This window comes from Pan troglodytes, chromosome 14 (assembly GCF_028858775.2).
Source record: "Pan troglodytes isolate AG18354 chromosome 14, NHGRI_mPanTro3-v2.0_pri, whole genome shotgun sequence".
In the NCBI taxonomy this organism is placed as follows: Eukaryota; Metazoa; Chordata; class Mammalia; order Primates; family Hominidae; genus Pan; species Pan troglodytes.
Genome location: NC_072412.2, coordinates 39,848,396 through 39,873,327, shown reverse-complemented (window position 1 = coordinate 39,873,327; position 24,932 = coordinate 39,848,396). Strand labels below are relative to the sequence as shown.

Below are 24,932 nucleotides of genomic sequence, written 5' to 3'. Positions count from 1 at the left end.
GCAGTTAGTGGTATTATTATTCTCATTACCATATTATGCATGTTTATGCTGCCTCCTGATTTTATTGGAAAAAGTCTTACATGCATTTTTACACAGAGGCATTGAAAGTTAATTCAGAGTTGATTTTAGGGAAAAGGATTACTTTGGACATAAAATATACAGATTTATAGACATATTCATTGGGAAATGAAGTTACATATATGGGCAATTCTAGTGACTGAAAAGCAATTAATAGAATCAATTACATTTGATTGCCTATCAAGTGCATAGACTAAGTATGATGGAAAATGGCATAAAACAAACAGCAGAATATGATACATCTTACTGCACAAGCGAAGTAGCCACAGAGCCTGTAAACCTCACTTGTGCTATGACATTCGTGTTCTGCCATCCTGCCACTTGGGAGAAGGGGCTCATTGTTTTTACCCTTTTGTGACCCACTAGCATGAACTAGTGGCTAGTTTATGCAGATTGGTAGAATAGTTTAAATTGTTCTGAATCTTTCTAGATGTATTATTTATTCACTTAGATCTTTCCAAGACGTATTATTTACTAGATTTAAAGTGTTTCTAAGAATTAGTATAGTAATTAAGCTTAGAAATGAATCTGGGATACATTAAATATTATGGGAAAGAAGTTCATTGCGATGAAGTGAAATTGCTTGTACCATTAACTAACCTGCTACTTCAATATCTTCGCTGTGATTTTGTAACTTTGTAAGAGTTAGCCTGCTTTAGGCCGGGCACTGTGTGGAGAGAGGCCCAGCCAGCCCCTGTTTCTTCCAGCTATTCCAGCTGAGGTATCAGATGTGTGGGTGAAGAAACCATCCCGGACATTCAGTCTTATCTGATGGCAACCACATGAGGGATCAAAGTAGGGACCACCCAGCTGAGCCGCCCCGTCCACCACAGAACCAGGATAGATAACAAATTGTTGTTTTAAGATACTAAGCGTTAGGATGGTTTGTTGTGCAGCAATGGATAACTGGAATATAGGGTGATTTTGTTTCTTCATTTTCTTGTAAGGCTTGTTGAGTTAATTCGTATAGAATTTTATGAGATAGCTAGGACAAAGTCACCACTCTATATCAGAAGCAATTTCAGTTGATTTTCTATTTCTTGCCTTGTTTCTAAAAAGTGCATTTCCAGGGGTCCCTGGGAAGAAAATGACTGGTGAATCAAATACCATAATAGAAAGTTAGAGGAGGAAAAAATTTTCTACTTTCGGCTTTCTTTTTGTCACTCTCATAAATGATTGCTCTGGAAAAAAAATTACACAAGTTATATTAGTTTTTCAAAGGACAGACTTTTGAAGTTTGGGGGGAATTTATTGAAATTCTCTTTATGATTTAATTTATGGCCAAGTAGAACTATCCTATTAATTCTCTTTTTTTTTTAAGTCAAATTTATTTATTTATTTAGAGAGAGGGTTTTGCCCTGTCATCTAGGCTGGAGTGCAGTGGCTCAATCACTGCTCACTGTAGCCTCCACCTTCTGGGCTCAAGCAATCCTCCCACTTCAGCCTCCCAAGTAGCTGAGACCACAGGGGCACCATGCCCAGCTAATTTTTTTATTTTTTGGTAGAGACAGTGTCATGAGTTCAGCTAAAATTCCAGAAGAAGAGAATGGCTATAGGTGGACAACAGCAATCCGTGCCAGAGTGCGACTGGATGGGGCAGGAGACTACATTAACCACGGTGGTCAAAGAAAGCCTCTATTGTAAGAAAGTGATAGTGGAAGGAACCAAATGGTAGAGAAGACTAAATTTCAATTCTGGCTTGTGACCCTCAGCCAGGCACTTTCACATAGTCACAGCCTATCTACCCTTATGGAGCAGGGAGGTAATTTACTGTGTCTGCACTACCTTAGAGTAGATTGAGAACAGGGTAGCTGGGACAAGATCTTCCCCCAGAGAAACTGAAATTGAGATGGAAGTTTTCATCTTCTTTGTTAAGAGATTTTAGGGTTTTAAAAAACCCATTTGAAGGATATTATAAGAAATCGAAAAAAGATGAGGTAACTATTAAATGTGATCCACATGGACTGCTTATTATACTCAAGAATGGATTTTCCACTGGGTATCAAGTGATATCAAGAAAAGTATGCTGTACTGCTAATATTCTATTTCTTGATCCAGGTGGAGGTTTATATGGGTGAATTAACTCTGTGATCATTCCTTAAACACATTTTTGGTTAGGCATGGTGGCTAATGCTTGTAATCCCAGCACTTTGGGAGGCCAAGATGGGAAGATCACCTGAAATCAAGAGTTCGAGACCAGCCTGGCCAACATAGTGAAATCTGTCTCTGCTAAAAATGCCAAAATTAGCTGGGGGTGGTGGTGCACGCCTGTACTCCCAGCTACTCGGGAGGCTAGGGCAGGAGGATTGCTTGAACCTGGGAGGTGGAGGTTGCAGTGAGCTGAGATAGCACCACTGCACTCCAGCCTCGGTGACAGAGCAAGACTCCATCTCAACAATAACAAAGATACATTTTCATCAACATATTTATAATTCATACACTTTTCTGTATTGAAGTTGCTAAAGTTTATAGGAGGCCGTAGTTTTGGACAAGCTTCCTGTACTAGCCCCCAGCACACCAGAGCAAACCAGAATAGTCACTTGTGCTAAGTGCCAAGTAATCAAACTGAACTTTGAAATCAGGGCCAGTTTTCCAAAAGCAGGAGATTCACAGCACCAATCAGAGGGGCCCTAGTTTACCTGAGCCAGCATGACAAGGAATCCCTCTGTTTTAACCCTATAAGGAAGGTAACTTTGAAATGACCAATCTGATTTTTGTTCCCTGTTTCTATTTTCTTCAACTCTTTTGTGCTTATAAAGCCAAACCCCTCTGCTCAACTCACTGGAACACTATTCTAGAATCACAAATAAAAACCAATTATGCTAAATTTGCCATAATTTTGTTTTTTGACAAAGTTATGCTTTAATTTTTTTTGTTTTTTTACAAATCAGACAAAGTAAGCATCCCCAAGTGTACTGTGTAGAGCATTCAGTCACAAAGGTTCTGTTAGTGTTAGTGGATCTCAGGAAGATCTGCTCAATGTAAGCTGTGTTTTAGTATCACAAAAACTCACCTCCCCACCTTGATTATTTTTTGAGAGGACAGGGAAAATGTTGATGTAAACTTTGGAATGCCTTTATGGAATTTTAGGCTAGTGGTTCCCATGTGTCCTATTAGCCAACATTTCCCACCAGATTTATTCTCATCCCCTTCCAAGTTTGGGAACCCCACATCTCTTCTGGGGTCACAGTTCCCTGTTTCATGAGGGACAGGTAAAAGCCAAGTCTCTATCTTGCATCTTTTCATCCTTTTTTTTTTTTTTTTTTTGAGACGGGGTCTCACTCTGTTGCCCAGGCTGGAGTGCAGTGGCACAATCTTGGCTCACTGCAGCTTCCGCCTCCCGGGTTCAAGCTATTCTCCTGCCTCAGCCTCCCGAGTAGCTGGGATTATAGGCACTCGCCACCACGCCAGGTTAATTTTTGCATTTTTAGTAGAGTCGGGGTTTCACTATGTTGACCAGGCTGGTCTTCACCCCTGGCCTCAAGTGATCTGCCCGCCTCGGCTTCCCGAAGTACTGGGATTACAGGTATGAGCCACTGTGCCCCCGGCGTAAATCTTTTTTCCTTTTCTTTTTTGTTTTGAGACAAAGAATCTCGCCCTGTAGCCCAGGCTGGAGTGCAATGGCGCGATCTCGGCTCACTGCAGCCCCCACCTCCCGAGTTCAAGCGCTTCTCCTGCCTCAGCCTCCCCAGTAGCTGGGATTACAGGCGCCCGCCACCACGGCCGGCTAATTGTGTGTGTGTGTGTGTGTGTGTGTGTGTGTGTGTGTGTGTGTGTGTTTTAGTAGAGATGGGGTTTCACCATGTTGGCCAGGCTGGTCTCGCACCCGTGACCTCAAGTGACCCACCCGCCTCGGCCTCCCAAAGTGCTGGGATTACAGGCGTGAGCCACCGTGCCCGGCCATAAAGCCATTTTTGAAAAATGAAACCTATGTCTCATTTTGACTCTACATCAAAAATAAAGACTGAAAGGAAACGCTAACTCATAGGGCAGCAGGTCTTTTAGTAATTTTTTTTAAACCTCTTTGGTGGCCATGGCGCATTTTGAGAACGTGGTGAACGCTGTAGACCCTTCCCCTCCAAACATCGCAAAATATTGTCTGTTAAAGAAGAGACTGATCTCACTGGCACCATCTGTAGTTTTTGCACAACTGGTCACGCCCTCCACTGTCGGGTTCGCCGGTCTGGGACCCGCCTCGGCCAGCGAACCTTTGCTGAACTCTGGCGAGGACTCCGCCTCTAGGACTACAATCGCGGGGTGGGTCGGGTCGCTTGGAGGCAACTGGCTCCGCCCGGCCGCGGGCGAGTCCGGAACACAGTTACCCGCCCCTGTTGCCCACCGGAGCGCAAAGGGAGAGGAAGGCGCCAGGCCGGAAACGGAAGAGGGGGGGGGACGTGTTTGGCAGCGGGACGCACCATTTCAGTTGTGTTCTTGGTTCATTTTGTGTCTCGGCGATGTTTCCTAGAGTCTCGATGTTCCTACCTCTTCGCCCCCTTTCCCGCCACCCTTTGTCCTCTGGAAGCCCGGAGACATCAGCGGCTGCGATTATGCTACTCGCTGTTCGGCACGGAACAGTCAGGTACCGCAGTTCAGCGCTCTTGGCCCCGTAAGTCCTCAGATAACCCCGTGCCCCGTCCTGTACATCCTCCGACTTCCTGGGGTCGATGTTACCACCTGCTGGGTCTTAGAAGCTATTGCTTTAAATCTGAGGAAAGAGAAATCCCAGAAAGAAAAGATGACTTGCCCAAGGTCATAGTGTGCGTGAAAACAGAGCTACGATTACAAACCTGGTCGCTGTGCTCTACTACACGCCGCGCCTCATTCCTCTTGTCATCATCTCCTGTCAGTTTACCCAGGTTATCTTTTGCCTCCCAAGATTTATTTGATAGTCTCATTTGTTTTCCTTCATTTATTCTTTAGTTCGTTACTGAAAAACTCGAAAAACAGCGTGCCAGTACTGGTTGTAAACCCCAAGTGAGACAGTCCTGCCATCACGGAGCGTGTAGTTCCAGAAAGTAGACAATTCAAGTGCTATGTAGTGAAGTAATAGCTGAGATAGTGTAGGTAAACAGAGAGTACACTATTCAGCCAACATGAATGAGTACTTGCTGGGATAGCAAATAGGGACACCTAACCATTATAGGGGAGACTCAGGATATCGTTTCTGGAAAAGTCTGACGAAATCTGAAGGAGGACCACTGGTTGAAGTTAGCCAGGAAAAAAGGGAATTGTGGCGTACTTGGTTTTGGTATTTATCCTCCGAGAACTTTATTATGAAAACCTAATTCCGCTGCATAAATTCCATGCGTAACACTCAGAAGGCAGTTTGGTTAAGTACAGTGCTGAAGCAGCTTAGTAGCAGTGAAGATGGGAAGGACCAGCTGAATGGAGGAGAAAAATTGCACAGGTAGAATTAAAGGGATGTGACGTCATGGGATAATGGTAGGGTAGTCAGAGATAGCAAAAATTTCAACTGGCTGCGTTGGAGTATTAGGGTATCCTTAATGTTAACAGAAGAATGCGGAGCCAGGCTTGAGAAAGATTTTTCCATATATTATAATTTTTAGAAAACAACAAATACCTGTTTATGTTAGGGGGCCTTTTAATATAGAAAGTGTGAAAAATGGAAAGTCAGTCTGAAAGAGGAGTCTTGAATGTGGTGTTGAAGGTGTTGCATTTGAAGTACTGATGAGCTGCTGTCAGTGGAAACAAACTCAGGTGGGAGGTTAGGTCGAGAGGTTTATTATTTTTAGTGGTAGGGAGTTACTTAGACGTGATTTTCCTATAATGTAGATTGTTTTCTGTGGTATGATAGCAGTCTTGAAAGAAAACATTGTAGTAAAGATTACATGTGAGATTCATTCCCCTGATTACCACCTTTCTATTAAAATACCTTGAATAGTAACTTTAAATGTAAAATAATGACCATTTTCTTAAATAGATTGTACCATATATTGAATATTATAATGAGAGTCCTGTGTACTGATTATGAGGATACTAGTTATGCAGTTGGTTTTTTATTCTAATTTTTAAGTGCCTGATTTGATAGCCTCTGACGTTTTCATAAGCAGATCAAATAGTTTCAGCATTTTTTGAAATTGCCATTTTCTCTTTCATGTAAGTATCCTTAACCTGCGGCTGCCATTTTCTGGCTTTGAGAACTTGATTATATATATATGTATATATGGACAGAGTCTTGCTCTGTCGCTTAGGCTGGAGTGCAGTGTGTGATCTCGGCTCACTGCAACCTTTGCTCCCCGGGTTCAAGCGATTCTTCTGCCTCAGCCTCCCAAGTAGCTGGGACTACAGGCACCCACCACCACACCTGGCTAATTTTTGTATTTTTAGTAGAGACTGGATTTCACCATATTGGCCAGGCTGGTCTCGAACTCCTGACCTCATGATCCGCCCACCTCCGCCTCCCAAACTGCTGGAATTACAGGCGTGCGCCACCATGCCCAGCTGAACTTGATACAGTATTTAATCCAGGGTCTGATACAGGCTCTTGAGCTCACCTGCATGGGAATCACCTGGGGTTTAGTTAAAATGTTAAATTCCAAACTAAGAACTGTGTTTTAAGTCAGCTCCCTATGTGATTTGTATAACCTCTAGAGATTCATAACCACTACTTTAACTTCTGTGGGCAACAGTTTGTACTGTAAAGTGAGAATAATGAAACCTGTTCTGTTAAAGTGTAAGGATTAAGTAACATACATAGCTACTGTAATGTGGTCCTCTGACCAGCAGCGTTAGCGTCACCTGGGAGTTTGTTAGAAATGCAAATTCTCAAGTGTCTCCTGGACAAAGCTGTTGAATCAGAATTCTTTGGTGGGACCAAAGTATGTTTTAGCAAGGAGCATAGATAATTTCTGTGGGCCAGGTGTGATGGCTCACACCTGTAATCCCAGCACTTTGGGAGGCGGGCAGATCGCTTGAGCCTAGGAATTCAAGCCTGGGCAACATGGCGAAACCCTGTCTCTACAAAAAATTAGTCCCAGTTACTCAGGAGGCTGAGGTGGGAGGATCACCTGAGCTCAGGGAGGTCAAGGCTGCAGTGAGCTGAGATCACACCACTGCACTCCAGCCTATCTGACAGAGTGAGGCCCTGTCTCAAAAAAAAAAACATTTTTATGCATATTAAAGTTTGAGAAGCAGTGCTGTAGCACGTCAGCTTCATAAAGGCAGGGACCATGAAATTTTTATTTACTAATGTATTGTCAGTACCTAGTATAGTGCCCACCACAGAGTGGATATTCACTATATTTAGCGAATAATTTTTTAATATACCCTCTTACTGAAACCAACACATTCAGAGTTTTGAAAATTCTTCAGTAGTCAAATACCAAAACAAATTTTTAACCCCATAGAATAAAATTGGATATTTGGATTACTTAGAATTAGGAAATCTTTTTGCATGAGTCTAATATAGATGTAATCATTTGTGTTGTTCTTTTTCATAAATGTATCTAGTGAAGAAAGCACAAATGACATTTCTAGCCATTGATTATTCTCTTTTCTGTTCCATTCTAGCTTTCCTTACAAATGGTTATGGGTTAAGTAGCATGTAGCTCGATGAGAATGTTGATCAGATTAGATAACACCCACTCAAAGTTTTTTTGAAATAATCTTTTTTACTGATAGAAATTTATTTTTGTATTGTTTAATGATAACTTTTAAAGAGGTATTGTGTTAAGAGCAAGGACTTGCAGTCAGTCACATTTGGGTTTGAGAATAATAAATTGTCATTTATTAACCATGTCAGTGTTTTTCTACCCAACCCTGGGGTAAATGGAGGGAGGGAACAGACTTGGGAGCACCAGCACCCCCAGACCTCCCCTGGCCACCCCAAGGACCAAGTGATCAATATCTCAGCACACCTCTACTTATTTGTGGTACACAGTATGTCTTAGTTCTTAGTGAGCTGTGAGCTACATGACTTTGGGACTTCTCTGATTTTCAGTTTCCTTATCTGCAAAATAGAGACCTTAGGGAGTTAATGTGGGTATGAGAAATGTAAATAAAGTATATTTCACAAGATGAGACATGTAGTATATGCTAATAAATGGTAAGTTGCTGCTGTTATGGTTGTTAACAATAATTATAAAAAGAGACCAGCCTGGCCAACATGGGGAAACCCCATCTTTGCTAAAAATACAAAATTAGCTGGGCATGGTGTCACATGCCTACAATCCTAGCTGCTCGGGAGGTTGAGGCAGGAGAATTGCTTGAACCCTGGAGGCGGGGTTTCCGGTGAGCCGAGATCGCGCCATTGCACTCCAGCCTGGGCAACAAGAGCGAAACTCCGTCTCAAAAAAAAAAAGCAACGGAAAGGGCTTGAATTGAAAAAAATCTTAGATACATAGTTTTTTACTTTATTGTAAGTAAGTTTTTTACTTCATTGTAGACTGCATTGTATTTTTCATTTTTTTCTTTAATGCATCTTTCCAGGACAAAAAATAACATCCAAAGATATTTTGGCACTAACAGTGTGATCTGTAGCAAGAAAGATAAGCAGTCTGTTCGAACTGAGGAGACTTCCAAGGAGACTTCAGAGAGCCAAGACGGTGAAAAGGAAAATACGAAAAAAGACTTGTTAGGCATTATTAAGGGCATGAAAGTTGAATTAAGCACAGTAAATGTACGAACAACAAAGCCCCCTAAAAGAAGACCACTTAAAAGTTTGGAAGCTACACTTGGCAGGCTTCGAAGAGCTACAGAATATGCTCCAAAGAAGAGGTAAATTTAATTGTAATTCAAATGTTGTTTGAAACTCCAGTAAGCTTTTTGTTTTGGTAAAAAATATTTTTAATACAAGTACTTGGGAAATGTTGAATTAATGAAGAATAAATATCAGCTTGTAAACACAGGGACTCTAATAATTACTCGAGGCTGGGCATGGTGGCTCACACCTGTAATCCCAGCACTTTGGGAGGCTGAGGCGGGCGGATCACTTCAGGTCAGGAGTTTGGAGACCAGCCTGGCCAACATGGTGAAACCCCGTCTCTACTAAAACTACAAAAATCAGCTGGGTGTGGTGGTGCGTGCTTGTAATCCCAGCAACTTGGGAGGCTGAGGCAGGAGGACTGTTTGAACCCAGGAGGCAGAGGTTGCAGTGAGCCAAGAATTGTGCCACTGCACTCCAGCCTGGGGGACCAAGCGAGACTCTGTCTCAAACAACAACAACAACAAAATAATAATTACTTGAGAAATGCTGTTATTGTATTATATTTAAATAACAAGAGGATATCTGTACACAATCCAGAGAAAGGAAAGGAGAAATGATCTCATTGAGAATTTCACACACTTACATATTTATCAGTGTTATTAACTGCCATGTAATTGCCTCTTTAAGCTGTTAATTAACAATATCATTTACATCTTGATTTGAAGGTAGCTTAATGTCTGTAAAGGACTTGCTTATTTAAAATTTTCCATTTTAAAGATTTCTGGAATAAAGTTTTAGCATGTTGATTACAACTGCTTTATATGACTTCCCTTGATCAATACCTATCAGTGCTTTCAGCTTTCTTGGTAGTTTCCTCAGAGTATTAAAATTATTTGTGTTTGTCAAAAGAGTATTATATTTAATTCTAAATGCAATCAGTGATACTTGGCATTGTGTGGTAGGTTAAATGGCAGTATTTTTTTTAGTGCTATGTAATGATGTATTTCAATGATGTCATTAATTCAAGTAGTAAGGTATGTGGCTTTAGGATACTCATCACTGACTTCTGTTACCAGAACAAACAGATTTTAATAGTCTTCTGTTTCCCAAACTGATTTAACATTTTAATGGAACTTCTTGGTTTCTACATTATATCAAAAATACCTCTAGAAAGTATGATTGGGTAGTAGAGTAAGCTAATTCAGACTATCAGTACCCATAATAGGTACTTCCTCCTCCTCCTCCTGCTTTTAGAAACAAAATGGTTATATATAAGTATATGGAAATAAATAATACAAACATATATAAATACTTTTCAAGAATGGCATTTTTAAAGCTCCTAGACCTGTTTATGATCCATCATGCTCTTTATTATAATTATAATTGAATTAACGATTACAGAAATGGTAAAGTGAGTTGAATGCTTTGGAAAGAGTCAGTAAAGGTCATTTAAAATTTTTCTTTCCAATTAGGTATGAGTGAGGCAAATATACATGTGTGGGAAGATCATACACTTAGATTGCTTTGTAAGCTTTCTTACATTCTTGCTGCACTTTTCCACTTAAACTGAAATTGAAAATACTGGAGGATGGGTGTGATGTATATAAAAGATGTGTCTTAGAACCTCTATTAGTGGTCCTATGTTCAAAGAAGAGGCTTTGGTCCCACATCAAAAGACTGGTGAATGAGGTACATTTGTTTTGAGTTTTAAAAAGGTGTCTTTTAATGATTTTTTCCTCCCCTCCCTCTTTTTCAAGGACTCCAAGGTGCACGGGATTAGGTTAGTCATGATCTTTGCTTCATGAGACACTGTCATCATTGCTTCATACATAGACTGCTTTTCTTTGTTTGTATTAAATATTGAACCTTCATTGATATGGTTACCATGGCTACACTACCTCCCAAACTTAGTGGCATAAAACATTCATTCATTATGCTCACAGATTCTGTGGGTTAGCGATTTGACTAGAACACAGTGGGGGAAGGCCAATCTGTGCTCTGTGATGTCTGGGGCCTCAGTTGGAAGACTTAGAAGTCCGAGGCTGGAATTGTCTGAAGTTTGCTCACTCATAGGTCTGGCAGTTGCTGCTGGCTGTCAGCCGAGACCTTATTAGCAGAAACACCTACATGTGGCTTTCTTTGTGGGCTGGGCTTTATCCCTGCATGGTGGCTGGGTTCCAGGCCGGGTGTCTCAAGAGAAAGTGAGCCAAGAGAAAGTTGTATTTTCTTTTTAATGACCTAGCCTTGTAATAAGATTGGACATTACCATCTTTACCCTTGTTCCACATTGATTTTCCTGGGATATTTGTTTTTATCACAACCACTCCTGAGAAACAATCTTGACAAAGATATAATGTCATTGATAGGAATGGAGCAATATACAGTTGGTCCTCTGTATTTGCAGGTTCTGTATCCACAGATTCAACCAATTTCTGATTGAAAATATTAAAAAAAATACAGTATAACTACTTACATAATTAGGTATTATAAGTAATCTAGAGATAATTTAAAAGTATTCAGAGGATGTGCATTACTTATATGCAGGTACTCTGCCATTTTATGTAAGGGGCTTGTGCATCCATCCTGGTGGGGGCCAGAGCTGTTCCTGGAAACAATGCCTGTATCCCACGGCCCCACCTCCCCCAACCCCTGCAGATATGAAGGGACTGCTGTAATGTTACTGTGAACTGCCTAATTTACATCATTATTGACATGGTTGTATTTTCCTGTGCTGCCCCAGAGTACCTTAGGACACAGTTTGGGAGCCAGGGTCCCAGGTGGAGAGCTTGTGTCTTCTCTACTCATCTTTAGCTAAGGTAGATTCTGGGCTGGGATCTGGAATCGTCTGAGGGCCCTTTTCCAGTAGTTGATACTGGCTGTTGGCTGAGGCTTTAGCTAGGGCTCTTGGCCAGTACACTTACCCATGGCCTTTCCATGTGGCCTGGGTTTCTTGCCTGGTAGCTGGGTTCCGCAGACAAATGTCTTGAGAGATGGAAGTGAAAGCTGTATCACATTATTTGATCTAGCCTCAGAAGTTGCAGTGTGTTACCTCTATCTTGTTCTGTTCATCAAGGCAGTCACAAAGTTTCCCCTGGTTTTCAGGGAGGGAAGATAGATCTCCCTTTTGATGGATATATGGCAATGTTTTGGAAGAGCATGTGGAACCAGAAGTAATGCTGTCACTATTTTCTGAAAGTATAATCTGCTTATCAGGTACATCTGGTACCTGATAACTGTAGAATTTCAGCTATACTATAGGCAACATTGTCATGACAAAATTGACCCCTAATTCATAGATTGCATCTGGCCTGGGAGAACTACGGGTACCTGATGGGGATACCATATTTAGGACTTAAATGCAGTGATTCTTCTTACTGCACGTCTTTTGCAGGGACCCTGGAAACTGCATGTGGCCCTGTTACAAGAGATACTGGCTGCTGTGGGGCAGTAAGCCAGGCAGCTTGCAGATCTCATATCCTTACTCTAAGATGATTGACTATGTGAAGTGTCACCTGCATGAACACTACAATAACTCCCACTGAGAAGGAGACCCAAGGCTGCCCTGCCAGCCTGCTGTGGTTCTGTCTTTCATCTTCCTGAATGGACTGGGCCAGGTGTCACCTGTAGTGGTCCTTTGGGTCTGAATGTTTAGTGGAACCTAAGAATATCCCTGGTGATGCAGCAGTAACCAAAATTTCTAGCATCTGCTTTAACTTCCTCTTAACCTGATTCATTTGGAAGGCATCAGCTAACTATTACTCACTTAATTGATCCCTGCTGGAAATTTAGATTATCTCTGGTGTTTCACTAGTATGAAATGATGCTATGTTTGTTTATTCATTCAGCAACTTTCCCTTGCCATTATATTTCACACACCATCCAAAGTGCTAGAGATTGGACATTGAACAAAACAAAGTCTCTGCTTCCTACATTAAAATGGGGGGAGGGATGTAGGAGAGGAGATATATGTACAACACACACACACACACACACACACACACACAATGTCTATACTATGTCAGGTGGTGAAACATGAAGAAAAATAAGAGTGATGGAGTTGGGCCAGGTACAGCCTGTAATCCCAGCACTTTGGGAGGCTGAGGCAGGAGGATTGCTTGAGTCTAGGAGTTTAAGACCAGCCCTGCCAACATAGTGAGACCCAGTCTCTACAAAAAATGAAAAAAAAATAGCTGGGTGTGGTGGCATGCACCTGTAGTCCCAGCTACTCAGGAAGCTGAGGCAGGAGGATTACTTGAGCTGAGGAGGTTGAGGCTGCAGTGAGCTGTGGTTGTGTCACTGTACTCCAGCCTGGGTGGGGAAAAAAAAAAAAGAATGAGGGGGCTGGAGAGATGCTGTTTTTAAGAATAATTAGGGAAGAACTCTGATAAGGTAACATTTGAGCAAAGATTAGAATCAAATTAGGGATAAAGCCATGTAGATATCTGAAAGATGAATTCCTTTTCAGGCATAGAGGATAGAACTGCTTAGGCCTTGAGGTTGGAGTATGCAGTATCCTTCAAATTCCACAAATTTGTTTCTTTTCTTTCGTTTTTTGATACAGAGTCTTGCTCTATTCCCCAGGCTTGAGTGCAGTGGCACAATCGCCTCTACCTCTGGGCTCAAGCAATCCTCCCACTGCAGCCTCCCGAGTAGCTAGGACTACAGACATGCACCATCATATCTGGCTAGTTTTTTTTTTTCTTTTTGTAGAGACGATGTTTCACTATGTTGTCCAGGCTGGTCATGAACTCCTGGACTCAAGTAATCTGCCCACCTTGGCCTCCCAAAGTGCTGGGATAACAGGCGTGAGCCACCATGCCCAGCTGTTTATTTTTTCTTTCTTTCTTTCTTTCTTTTTTTTTTTTTTCTGTTTATTTTCTTTAAACACATATTCTTAGAAGTGTAATTGCTAGGTCAAAAGATGTGCATACATATATTTTTTGCCTTTGATATATGGCACCAAGTTGCCTGCCAAAAGTGGTGCCAATTTAAGTATCCACTCAGTAGTTTCTTTCCCTCATCAGAATTCTTTTCTGAAATTGTATGTCATACAGTTTATTTTAAAGAAATTTAAAAAGTACAGAATGTTATGAAGGGGAAAAGTTTGTATTGATGAAATGGTTTTAATTACAGGATAGAATAGATTGTTAAAAGATACGTTAACAAGTTCTCCTTACATTGTTAAAATATATGAAGAAAGATCCCTGTATGTAAAAATTATTCAATGACAGGCTCCCCCACAATTTTTTATTAATTAGAACATTTCAAATTATAAAGCCAGAGAGTATAACTACATAGGAAACCATTGTTATGAAATGTATGATTCTAGAAAATGAATATTCATCTATGTTCTGTGTATACTTTGATCAAATATATTAAAATTTGAAAATGAAGTTCACAAGTAGTTTATGAAAGAAATACAATGACTTTGGAACAAGGTTAAAGCTTTATTCACAGATAAGTTTTAAAAGCACATTTTATTTTAACTTATATTTCTCTATTTTTCTTTTCTTTTTCTTTTTTTTTTTTTGGAGACAGACTCTCACTCTGTGGCTCAGGCTCTAGTGCAGTGGAAAAATCATGGCTCACTGCAGCCTCTACCTCCTGTGCTCAAGTGATCCTCCCACTCAGCCTCACCAGTAGCTGGGACTATAGGCACATGCCACCACACCTGGCTAATTTTTTTTTTTTCTTTTCTTTTTTTCTCTATCCCAGGCTGGTCTCAAACTCCTGGGCTCAAGTGATCCTCCCGCCTCAGCCTCCCAAAGTGCTGGAATTATACAGGAATGAGCCACCGTGCCCGACCCCTTGTTTAATTCTTCTCTTTTTCTTCTATTCCTATCAGATTTTAGATCTTTCATAACTTAGTTAAGTCCTTAAAATCTTTCTCCAAGAACTTCAGGAATTTGGGAAGTTTAACTTTCGTATTAGGTAACGGATCATAATATAGAAAGCCAGGTATAGTAAAACATTAATTTGGATCCCACTCATTGAGATGTCAGTTCTCAGTGAGTTAAAAAATGTTGCAAATAGCCAGGCATGGTGGCAGTTGGCTATAGTCACAGCTACTCAGGAGGATGAAATGGGAGGATTGCTTGAACCCAGGACTTTGAAGCCAGACTTGACGACATATTGAGACCCCTGTCTCTTAAAAAAAAAAAAAGGAAAAAATGTTGTAAATAGTTTATTTTCTTTTTATAATAGAATGTTTTTCTATTAACTTGCTCTAATTTAGGAAGCTTTTAAAAGCTTTTTCTTATGAAAAATTTAAAACATATGCAAAGAACACAAAATGGTATAACGCCTTTCTGCTGTTGCCCAGCTTCAACAGTGATCAACATTTTGCCATTCTTGTATGACCTATGCCTTCACCCACTTTCCATCTCCTACTTGATGATAATTTATGGCTCTTTTTTTCAGGTAAAATTTACATATATTAAAGTGTACAAATCTTAGCTGTAGGATTTTGAGAAACAGATAAGTCCCTGTGACCCACACACTTAGCAAAACACTACATTTTTCATTTTTACCTTCCCAGTCAGTAGCCATCAGTCCTGAGGCAATTGCTGTTTTGATTTTTTTTTTCACCTCAGATTAGTGTTCCCTGTTCTGGAACTTGATATAAATGGAATCATACGGTTTTTTTTTTTTGACAGAGTCTAGTTCTGACACCCAGGCTGGAGTGCAGTGGCACAATCCTGGCTCACTGCAACCTCCACCTCCCAGGTTCAAACGATTCTCATGTCTCAGCCTCCAGAGTAGCTAGGATTTTACAAGCATGCGCTGCCATGCCTGGCTAATTTTTATATTTTATATTCTTTGTGTCCAAATTCTTTCACTTGATCTAATGCCTGTGAAAGTCATTCATGTTGTCATAAGCTGAGTACTCTTCCATTGTATGGATATATCACAATTTGTTTTTCTGTTCTGATGATAGACTTTTAGGTTGGTTCCAGTAAAGTTTCTGCGAACTGGTTAACCTGCCTTTATATTTGCTTACAATATATATTGTTTCTGAAATACAATAACATCTAATTAAAAATTCCACTAATTTATAATTTTTGAGGCTGATCTGTCCCTCACCCCTCCACCTTAATATATTGTTCTGAGTTAGTGTTGTGCTTCAGCAAATATCCATTAATTTTAACATTTAACATTTCAAAGTTTATATAAAACCGGTACCTAATAGTTGAGAATTCTTGCCTTTGTCAGAAATTGAATTGAATACTTTTTTGAACACCAAAGTTTTCTCCAAAAATCATTTCACTTTTCACTAAACTAATGGTGTAATAAGCAATCTCTTTTTTTTGTTTTTCGTTTTTTTTGTTTGTTTTGGTTTGGTTTTTTTGAGACAGAGTCTCGCTCTGTCTCCCAGGCTAGAGTGCAGTGGCGTGATCTTGGTTCACTGCAGCCTCCACCTCCTGGCTTTAAGCAATTCTCTTGCCTCAGCCTCCCGAGTAGCCGGCACTTACAGGCGTGCGCCACCACGCCCAACTAATTTTTGTATTTTTAGTAGAAATGGGGTTTCACCATGTTGGCCAGGCTGGTCTCGAACTCCTGACTCAAGTGATCTGTCTGCCTCGGCTTCCCAAAGTGCTGGAATTACAGGCATGAGCCACCGCACCTGGCCAATCTCTCTTTTTTTTCTTTCTCATTTGTTTTTCATTTTCTTTTTCAGAATTGAGCCCCTGAGTCCTGAGTTGGTGGCAGCTGCATCTGCTGTGGCAGATTCTCTCCCTTTTGATAAGCAAACAACCAAGTCAGAGCTGCTGAGCCAGCTCCAGCAGCATGAGGAAGAGTCAAGGGCACAGAGAGATGCAAAGCGACCTAAAATTAGGTGAGTGAATCAAACCCTTAAGTCAGTAATGTTTATATCTCAAAATGGGCCATTTTCATATGGCTAGTGAGTAATACACATAATATATACCATGTAAGTGGAATTTGTATATAAAATATACCACATAATTTTAGCAATTCAACTTTTTAAAAAACTTATGTCTTAAGTATGATTATAGTTTTAAAAAAAACAATTGAATAAAGTTTCCTTTTAGGAAGTTACAGTTTCTTGTCCATGAAAAAATAAATGGTAAATTCAATAATGTTATTAAAAATAAATAACAGAATAAAGTAGCTTCTCTGAGAAAAGTAATTTTTTTCAGTTAAATACCTTGCTGGTTTTATGCACAGTCTGATAATCTTCAGGTCTGTTGCCTTCTCTTTTTCCTCTTCTGTATTTCATCTGACATCATTCCACTTACTCTCTTCATCTCTCATTATTTTATACCATGTTATACTACTTGCTGCCTATGTTATATTAAGTAGTAAGTATAGTAAGCAGTAACACTGCCTCATTTTGAAGAGTGATCTAAATCAGTTGTTCTCAATGAGCGTGTATACCAGATTTATTTCAAGAAATTAAAAGAAATGGCCATGTGTGCTGGCTCATGCCCATGATCCTAGCACTTTGGGAGGCTAAGACAAGAGGAACACTTGAGGCCAGGAATTTGAGACCAGCCTGGGCAAAAAAGCAAGACCCCATCTCTACAAAACATAAAAAAAGTAGCTGGGCATGGTGGCGTGTGCCTGAAGTCTAGCTACTTTGGATGCTGAGGCAGGAGGATCACTTTTTTTTTTTTTTTTTGAGACGGAGTCTCGCTCCGTCGCCCAGGTGGAGTGCAGTGGCGCGATCTCGGCTCACTGCAGGCTCCGCCTCCCCGGTTCATGCCATTCTCCTGCCTCAGCCTCCCGAGTAGCTGGGACTACAGGTGCCCGCCACCATGCCTGGCTAATTTTTTTGTATTTTTAGTAGAGACAGTGTTTCACTGTGTTAGCCAGGATGGTCTGGATCTCCTGACCTTGTGGTCTGCCCACCACAGCCTCCCAAAGTGCTGGGATTACAGGCGTGAGCCACCGCACCCGGCCTTGGGAGGATCACTTAAGTCCAGGGTTTGAAGTTGCATTGAGCTGTGATCTCACAACAGCACTCTAGCCTGGGCAATAGTGTGAGACAAGAAACTGTAATTAAAAAAAAAAAAAAAAAAAAAAGCCAGGTGCACTGGCTCACGCCTGTAATCCCAGCACTGTGAGAGGCTGAGGCAAGCGGATCACCACGTCAGGAGATCAAAACCATCCTGGCTAACACAGTGAAACCCTGTCTCTACTAAAAACACAAAAAATTAGCCTGGCATGGTGGCACACGCCTGTAGTCTCAGCTACTCGGAAGGCTGAGGCAGGAGAATTGCTTGAACCTGGGAGGCAGAGGTTGCAGTGAGCCGAGATTGCGCCACTGCACTCCAACCTGGGCAACAGAGCGAAACTCCATCTCAAAAAAAAAAAAAAAAAAAGGAAGACATAGATATCTGGACTGTCAGTTCAGTGACTCATTTTATTTGTATTTGAACAAATAAAAAGCAACAAATAAATATGGCTAACTCTTGGTTTTAATTTAGTTATTGGATGTAGGTGATAGGTATAACAGATACTGATTTTACTTTCCTATCATTTTCTCTGAATAATTTTTCATGAGACACTTAACGTTTTAAATGAAGATTTCTGAAGTACATCTTTAAAAGATGAAAGTAAACATAAATTGTAATGTTCTGTGTTATGTGAATGTTAATAGGTGACATTTTTTATTTAAACATTTTATGCTGTGTAATTAGTGCATAAAAATGAAATAAGAATTCAATGATCTCAGTCTCTTGTTTAAGGAAGTTTATTACTGTTCTGTAGCTAAGATTTCTAATACACTTGACCTTTTTATTATTTCAGTTTCAGTAACATAATATCAGATATGAAAGTTGCCAGATCTGCTACAGCTAGAGTTCGTTCAAGACCAGAGCTTCGGATTCAGTTTGATGAAGGCTATGACAATTATCCTGGCCAGGAGAAGACCGATGATCTTAAAAAAAGGTATCAGGCTTTGTAATCTGCTGGGTTTTGTTTGTGTAGTTTGTTTTTACCTTAACTGTAGATTTACCTTATTGTGTGTGTGTGTATTATTGCTGTTGGATATCTGAACATTATGAATGCATTTACATCTGTGTTCTTACTCTCTGTATACCACTTCCTAGAGAGGGAACCATGTGCTGGATTTAGCCAGTCCTGTAGTTTTCCATACCTGAAATCAAAATGGGCCATGCTTCACATCTACCCACGATGAATAGGGGTCCTTTCATTTAGAGTAAGCGGAGCTGACTGAATTCTGAGCAAATAAGTATTTTGTGAGAAACATTATTTTTCATTTTAAAAATAAGTGTCTAATACTGTGTATTCATATAGCCTTTATATCTCAATACGTGCTTATCTGTTGGTATACCTTAGAGAAATAACCCACCATCAATGAGAAGAAGGAAAGGCAGGAGGAAAAAAGTTTATATAACATTTTGAAATGGTAGATTATTTGTGGCCATTTGAATTTACTGATTTGAAGTTCTTAAAGATGCTGAGCCATGCCTTACATAGTTATTTTAGAATCTAAAGTTGTTCTGTATTTGCATAACGTTTCTGTTCTTTTTCTTCTTTAAACCCTGAAAGTGATAGATGGGAAGGAGGAACCAGATATTTGGCATGGTCTGACAAAAATTAACTTGTCTTTGTAGCAGGATATGCTCACAACTGGAGTGTTTTCAATGCATTGTATATTCCATGGATTTGTTTTAAGTAAAATCTGAAACTTGAGTTAACTCTTTCTGGGTGTTAAATTACTGATTTATACAGGAAAGTTGGAAAAGGTGGTCAGCAGTTAACACCGGAAGTTCAAGAGGTTATGGTGACTTTGGAAGATTATTTGAATTACTAATTTAAAGTGATTTAGCATCTGTTACATATTATTGAATAAAGGAGAAGGTGTACTTGGAGTTTTACTTAAGAATATTTAACTGAATCAGTTAATCCTCAAGAATATTTAACTGAATCATTCATCTTGGACATGATTCTGTGCAACTACATTAGGATGGTATATTATAATTTGATTTTTAATATTAGATTTGATATTTAATATTTAAAAAATTAGAAGCAAGTAGGAAAGGGTTTTCTGTGCTTTCAATGTGTTAAAAAGTCAGCCAGAGGTGAGTAAGGGGAAGCAATGGTGAGACGCCAAGTTTTTCACCCTGCTATGACTGGGGCAGGATCTGGGATATCAACCCCAGACAACCCAGGCCTGGATTGATTTTTTCTGTTGGAGATTGACAGTTCACACTGGCCTGCCTCAGAATGTTGGCACTGCCACTGACTAATTCTGTGACTGGGGCACCTTTTATAGCCTCCGTCAGGCTGTTTCCCCAGCTATAAAATGCTGAAAGTGAAACCTAGCTTAAATGGCTTTCTTAAGGAATAGAAAAGAAATACGTGTAAACTATCTGGTACATAGTAGGTGCTCAGCAAATGTCCATTCCCTCTCTTTGTAGTACGTTCCTCTTTTGAAATTCAATACTTTATCAAGGCATTTGCCCTCTGCTGTGACTTGCTTTAATCCACCATCCTGTTTATCAGACGTGCGGTTGAGGGAGAAGAATGCAAGGCACTGAAGAGAGTTATGGAGCGTAAAAGCCTTTGTTTACAAATAACTTGGAACCTGTTAGAGGGAAGATTATATGATTTGAGATCACGTTATTTAACGTTCATATGGTATTTGCATTTTTTCCAGTTATTTCTATTTAATAGAGAGAAGTAATTTAGTTTATAAAAAAACAAGAATTCAAAATTATTTTTAAAACTAACCCTCCAGTTTATTATTTTTTATTTTTCTTCAAGACGGAGTCTCGCTCTTATCGCCCAGCCTGGAGTGTAGTGGCACAATCTCGGCTCACTGCAACCTCTGCCTCCTGGGTTCAAGGGATTCTCCTGCCTTAGCCTCTCAAGTAGCAGAGATTACAGGCACCTGCCATCACACCTGGCTAATTTTTTGTGTGTGTTTTTAGTAGAGACGGGGTTTCACCATGTTGGCCAGGCTGGTCTCAAACTCCTGACCTCAGGTAATCTACCTGCCTTGGCCTCCCAAAGTGCTGGGATTACAGGCGTGAGCCACCTCGCCTGGCCAGCCATCCAGTTTATAAACTGGATTTTAATCTGCCAGTAAATGTATTCAAGTAAATATGTGAATTGACGCATAAAGCAGTTGATTATCAAGTGTGTAAGAAAATGTTACCTATTAACTCTCTGATATTAATTTCAATAGTTAATTAAAAATAGTCATGTAAAGAAAGTTAATAATTATTTTAAAATACAGAATGATTGCTTTATGAAAGGGAATGTTGTGATTTACCAATGCAATCTTTTATAATTATAATTTGTAATTAAACATTGCAGTGTTTTCTGCCCTTAAAGACAAATGTTGAGTTTAACAGCTTCTATTTTGGCATGGTTATAGTTTTTCACAACATGGAGTTTTTAAAACCTTAATATAAACGCGAAAAAATAAAAATTATGGCAAATTAAGCTAATCTTTTCAATTAGGTATTTTGGAAATTAAATTGCTGTAATTGATTTGTTGTATTATGAAGCGAAACTTCAAGTGCACATTTCTGTTTTTTGTTTATCAGTCCTAAAAATGTGGCAATTTAGCTAATATTTTTGATGTGGGTCAGTGGAATTTTTAATTTCTACATAGAATATTTCACTTAAGATATTTTCTCATAGTTTTTGTTGACAGTTTAAAATATATTCATTAAAATGTTATTTTCTTTTTTTGGACTTAGGAAAAATATATTCACAGGGAAAAGACTTAATATTTTTGACATGATGGCAGTTACTAAAGAAGCACCTGAAACAGGTTTGTTAAGAATAACACTCTTTCTCAGGTGGAGAAACATTCCATCATTCCAAGATGTCCTTAGTGTTCTAATAGTTTGGATATTTTAATATTCCATTCTGTCATTGACCTGGATCCTGCTTATGAATGTGGCGGTTGTTACAAGGAAAACTTGGGACTGTAATGTCCCCCTAAACTGGGAAGGCGTCAAGAGACCAAAGAATAATTTGGGCAAGTCCAACTTGACGAATAGATGAGTTTACTAGAACTTACATTACATACTGGACATTCCTGAGCAGCTCTAGAGTCACCCTGCCTCCCATCTCTAAGCAGCCTTTCAGCTAATGTTTTGTTTGCCTACTCTGTGTGCGCGATGACTGTTACCTGATATGTTCCCAGGTATGCCCTGGGATGTTTGGGTTCTCAGGGATACCTGCTCCTCAGCTAGGCACCATGGCCTTGGCTCCCTGCTCAGCCTTCAGGATCCAAGCAACACACATACGCTCTTAAGTAACCTGGTGGGGGTTACTACAGTTGTCAACATTGCTAGTTTCGGTCAGGCTTCCCCCTTGAAATGTTGCATTCTGTGAGACAGCAGGAGGTAAGTACTACCGATTACCGAATCCAGAGGTCCAGATTAGCTACTAATTTGGGTTAGAACAATAATAATCAACTACCATTTACAGTGTATCTCTATGCTATTACATAAAGATATACTGGTTCCTGCCCTTAGGCAGCTTAGAAGAGGAGACAGCATTTACAAAATAACTTACTGAAGTGACTTAGTGATTGTTTAGGAGATGGGAAGAACATTCAAGGAATATATTTAACAGACTTGTAGTGTTTTCTTTGGGTAAGAAATTTGCCATTTTAAGTCTAAAAGAGAAATAAGAGTGTCCTCTTGCTTGACATTAAATTTAGTTTACTAGTAAAATAAATGAAGAAACTTAATACAAATGGTCTCTAGTGTATAAGTGATGAGCATTTCTAAAGAAAAGAAGTTAGTTTTTTGGATATTGGTAGAAACAATGTTGTATATGGACTTGGGAGGCTGAGACAACAGGATGGCTTGTGACTAGGAGTTCAAGACCAGCCTGGGCAACATAGCCCCTTTCTCTAAAAAATAGAAAAAAATTATCCAGGCATGGTGGTGCATGCCTGTAATCCTAGTGACCTGGGAAGTTGAAGTGGCAGGATCACTGGAGCCCAGAATTTGAGGCTGCTGTGAGCTATGATTGTGCTATAACACTGCATCCTAAGAATCAAAGTGAGACTCCATCTCGAAGGGGGGAAAAAAAAGAATGTTGTATATGATAGATAAGTTCCTAGGCGGGCCTCCAAAGGCTCATTTAATCTTTCTACAGTTACTTATACGAACTTTTGATTTTCCCTCTATTTAATAGACTATTAGGGGCTATATCTCATTCATGTAGCACCTACTCATGTGGCTTACAGATCATAGGAACTAGGTGTCTTAAATCTTAAATTCTTTTTTGAACAAACTGTACTATAAAATATATATCTGTAGAGGAAAGAAGTTAATTCAGTGTTTGTTCATTTGAATTGAAGGTGAAGCTAAAAGAACAACCCCCTTCTTATATTACAAAAACTGCATTCTCTTGTGTATGATGAAAAGGAAGTGCGAAATGCGTAGGGACAAGGAATCGCCTCTTCCCTGCTCAAATGGTTAAGCGTGCATCAGAAAGGAATTTCTTGGCCGGGCACGGTGGCTCATGCCTGTAATCCCAGCACTTTCGGAGGCCGAGGTGGGTGGATCACTTGAGGTCAGGAGTTTGAGACCAGCCTGGCCAACATGGTGAAACCCTGTCTCTACCAAAAATACAAAAATTAGCTGGGCATGGTGGCGGGTGCCTGTAATCCCCGCTACTCGGAAGGTTGAGGCAGGAGAATCACTTGCACCCAGGAGGCGGAGGTTGCAGTGAACCAAGATTGTACCATTACACTCCAGCCTAAGTGACGAGCAAAACTGTCTCAAAAAAAAAAAGAAAGAAAGAAATTGGTTGTCAGGGCAGCTGCTGTTGTCCAGCCAAAAGAGGCACTTGAAGATTCTTGAGATTCTTGAAGGAACCATCTTACTTTTTAAAATAAAAAAATCTTATTTCTAAAACTGAAGTTAGTTGGCAAGGAAGCATTGAAGTTTTATATATTTTATAAAACAGTATCAAATTATTATACTCTAGTTAGGAAAATAGCACACAACTTTAATAATTTACTCTAATGAAGGTACTGTTTAAATATGCTATACTTGCATGAGTCTAAAGAATGGTTTTTGTTCCCAATTAAATACAAGAATAGCAAAATGTGGAAACGTAAATTTAGCAATTGTTCACTGTTGTTTTCCCACCACCTGAAATAATGCTGGAAATACAGTTGGCATTCAGTAATTTTTTTATTGACTGATTGAATGAGTTATTCTGTTCCATGATTCCCATGTCTTGTTCCCCACTAAGTTCTTACCACTGCTACAAAGGATATACTCATAGGCCCTACTGGTTATCCTAGAGTCGACAGGCAGTATAGCTTAACAGAAAGAGTGTTGGTGTTGTGTAGAACTGGATTCAAATTCAGATTCTGCCACACTAACTTTTCCCCACCTATAAAATGAGGGCTACTACATACATCTCAAAGATTAAATGAGGTAATATGAGAAAAATGTCAGGCACAGTGCCTGGAACATAGTACATATTTAACAAATGCTTACAAATATTAGCAAGTGTAAAAATATAGTGATGATCCTAATGATGATGGAAAAGACATAGGTGGGTCAGTGACCACCAAATAAAAGATAACTGAGACAATTAAGTTATTTTTGGTGTGATTGCTCTGTAAATGTGGCTAGTAAAGGCTAACAACTGATTGTTTCCCAGTATCAGATGATCTAGGCCAAATATCTAGCAGTCAGTGTGTGGCTAGATACATTTCTGCACATAAAGGCTCATAGAAATAGATTCAGAAAAAGCAAAATAGATAAAATAAGGCTTACCCAGGTAGAAGAGTAATTGAGCTATTTGTTGATATGCTTTAGTGGGGGCTTGGCAAAAGTGGGTAAAGAGGTAAGCTGGAGGATAGGTCATATGCAATCTATGCCTCTAACCCGGAAACTGTTCCTAGGAATTTGTTCTAAGGAAATATTACAGATACGCGCTAAAGTGTAACTACAAGGATATTTGTCACTATAGTATTTAAAAGAGAAAATATATAAATGATCAAAATATTGAATAGTAAGGGATTGTGATACATATATATGTCATATATATATATATATATATATATATATATATATATATATAATGGGATACTGATGCAAGCATTCAGTGAAAAAAGTAGATTACCAAACTATACGATCCTCATTTATTTTAAAAAGTGATATCACACAGAAAAAAATAAGAAAGATAAAAGATGTTGGTAAAATAACTA

At 39.6% G+C, this 24,932-nt stretch overlaps 1 protein-coding gene across 2 annotated transcripts in view; it reads left to right on the top strand.

Moving 5' to 3' along the window:
• The first annotated feature begins 4,311 nt into the window (after nt 1–4,311).
• MRPS31 (mitochondrial ribosomal protein S31) overlaps nt 4,312–24,932 on the top strand; it is a 48,738-nt gene continuing 28,117 nt past the window's right edge. Inside the window, exons 1-5 of one of the 2 annotated variants that reach the window (XM_054664898.2) lie at nt 4,312–4,684; nt 8,527–8,814; nt 16,422–16,580; nt 18,515–18,655; nt 21,442–21,515. In XM_054664898.2, coding sequence (XP_054520873.1) covers nt 4,533–4,684; nt 8,527–8,814; nt 16,422–16,580; nt 18,515–18,655; nt 21,442–21,515 — 814 coding nt within the window. In that variant the 5' untranslated portion in view covers nt 4,312–4,532. The remainder of the gene's footprint in view (nt 4,685–8,526; nt 8,815–16,421; nt 16,581–18,514; nt 18,656–21,441; nt 21,516–24,932) is intronic. The other variant, XM_001148443.8, reaches the window with a different exon arrangement.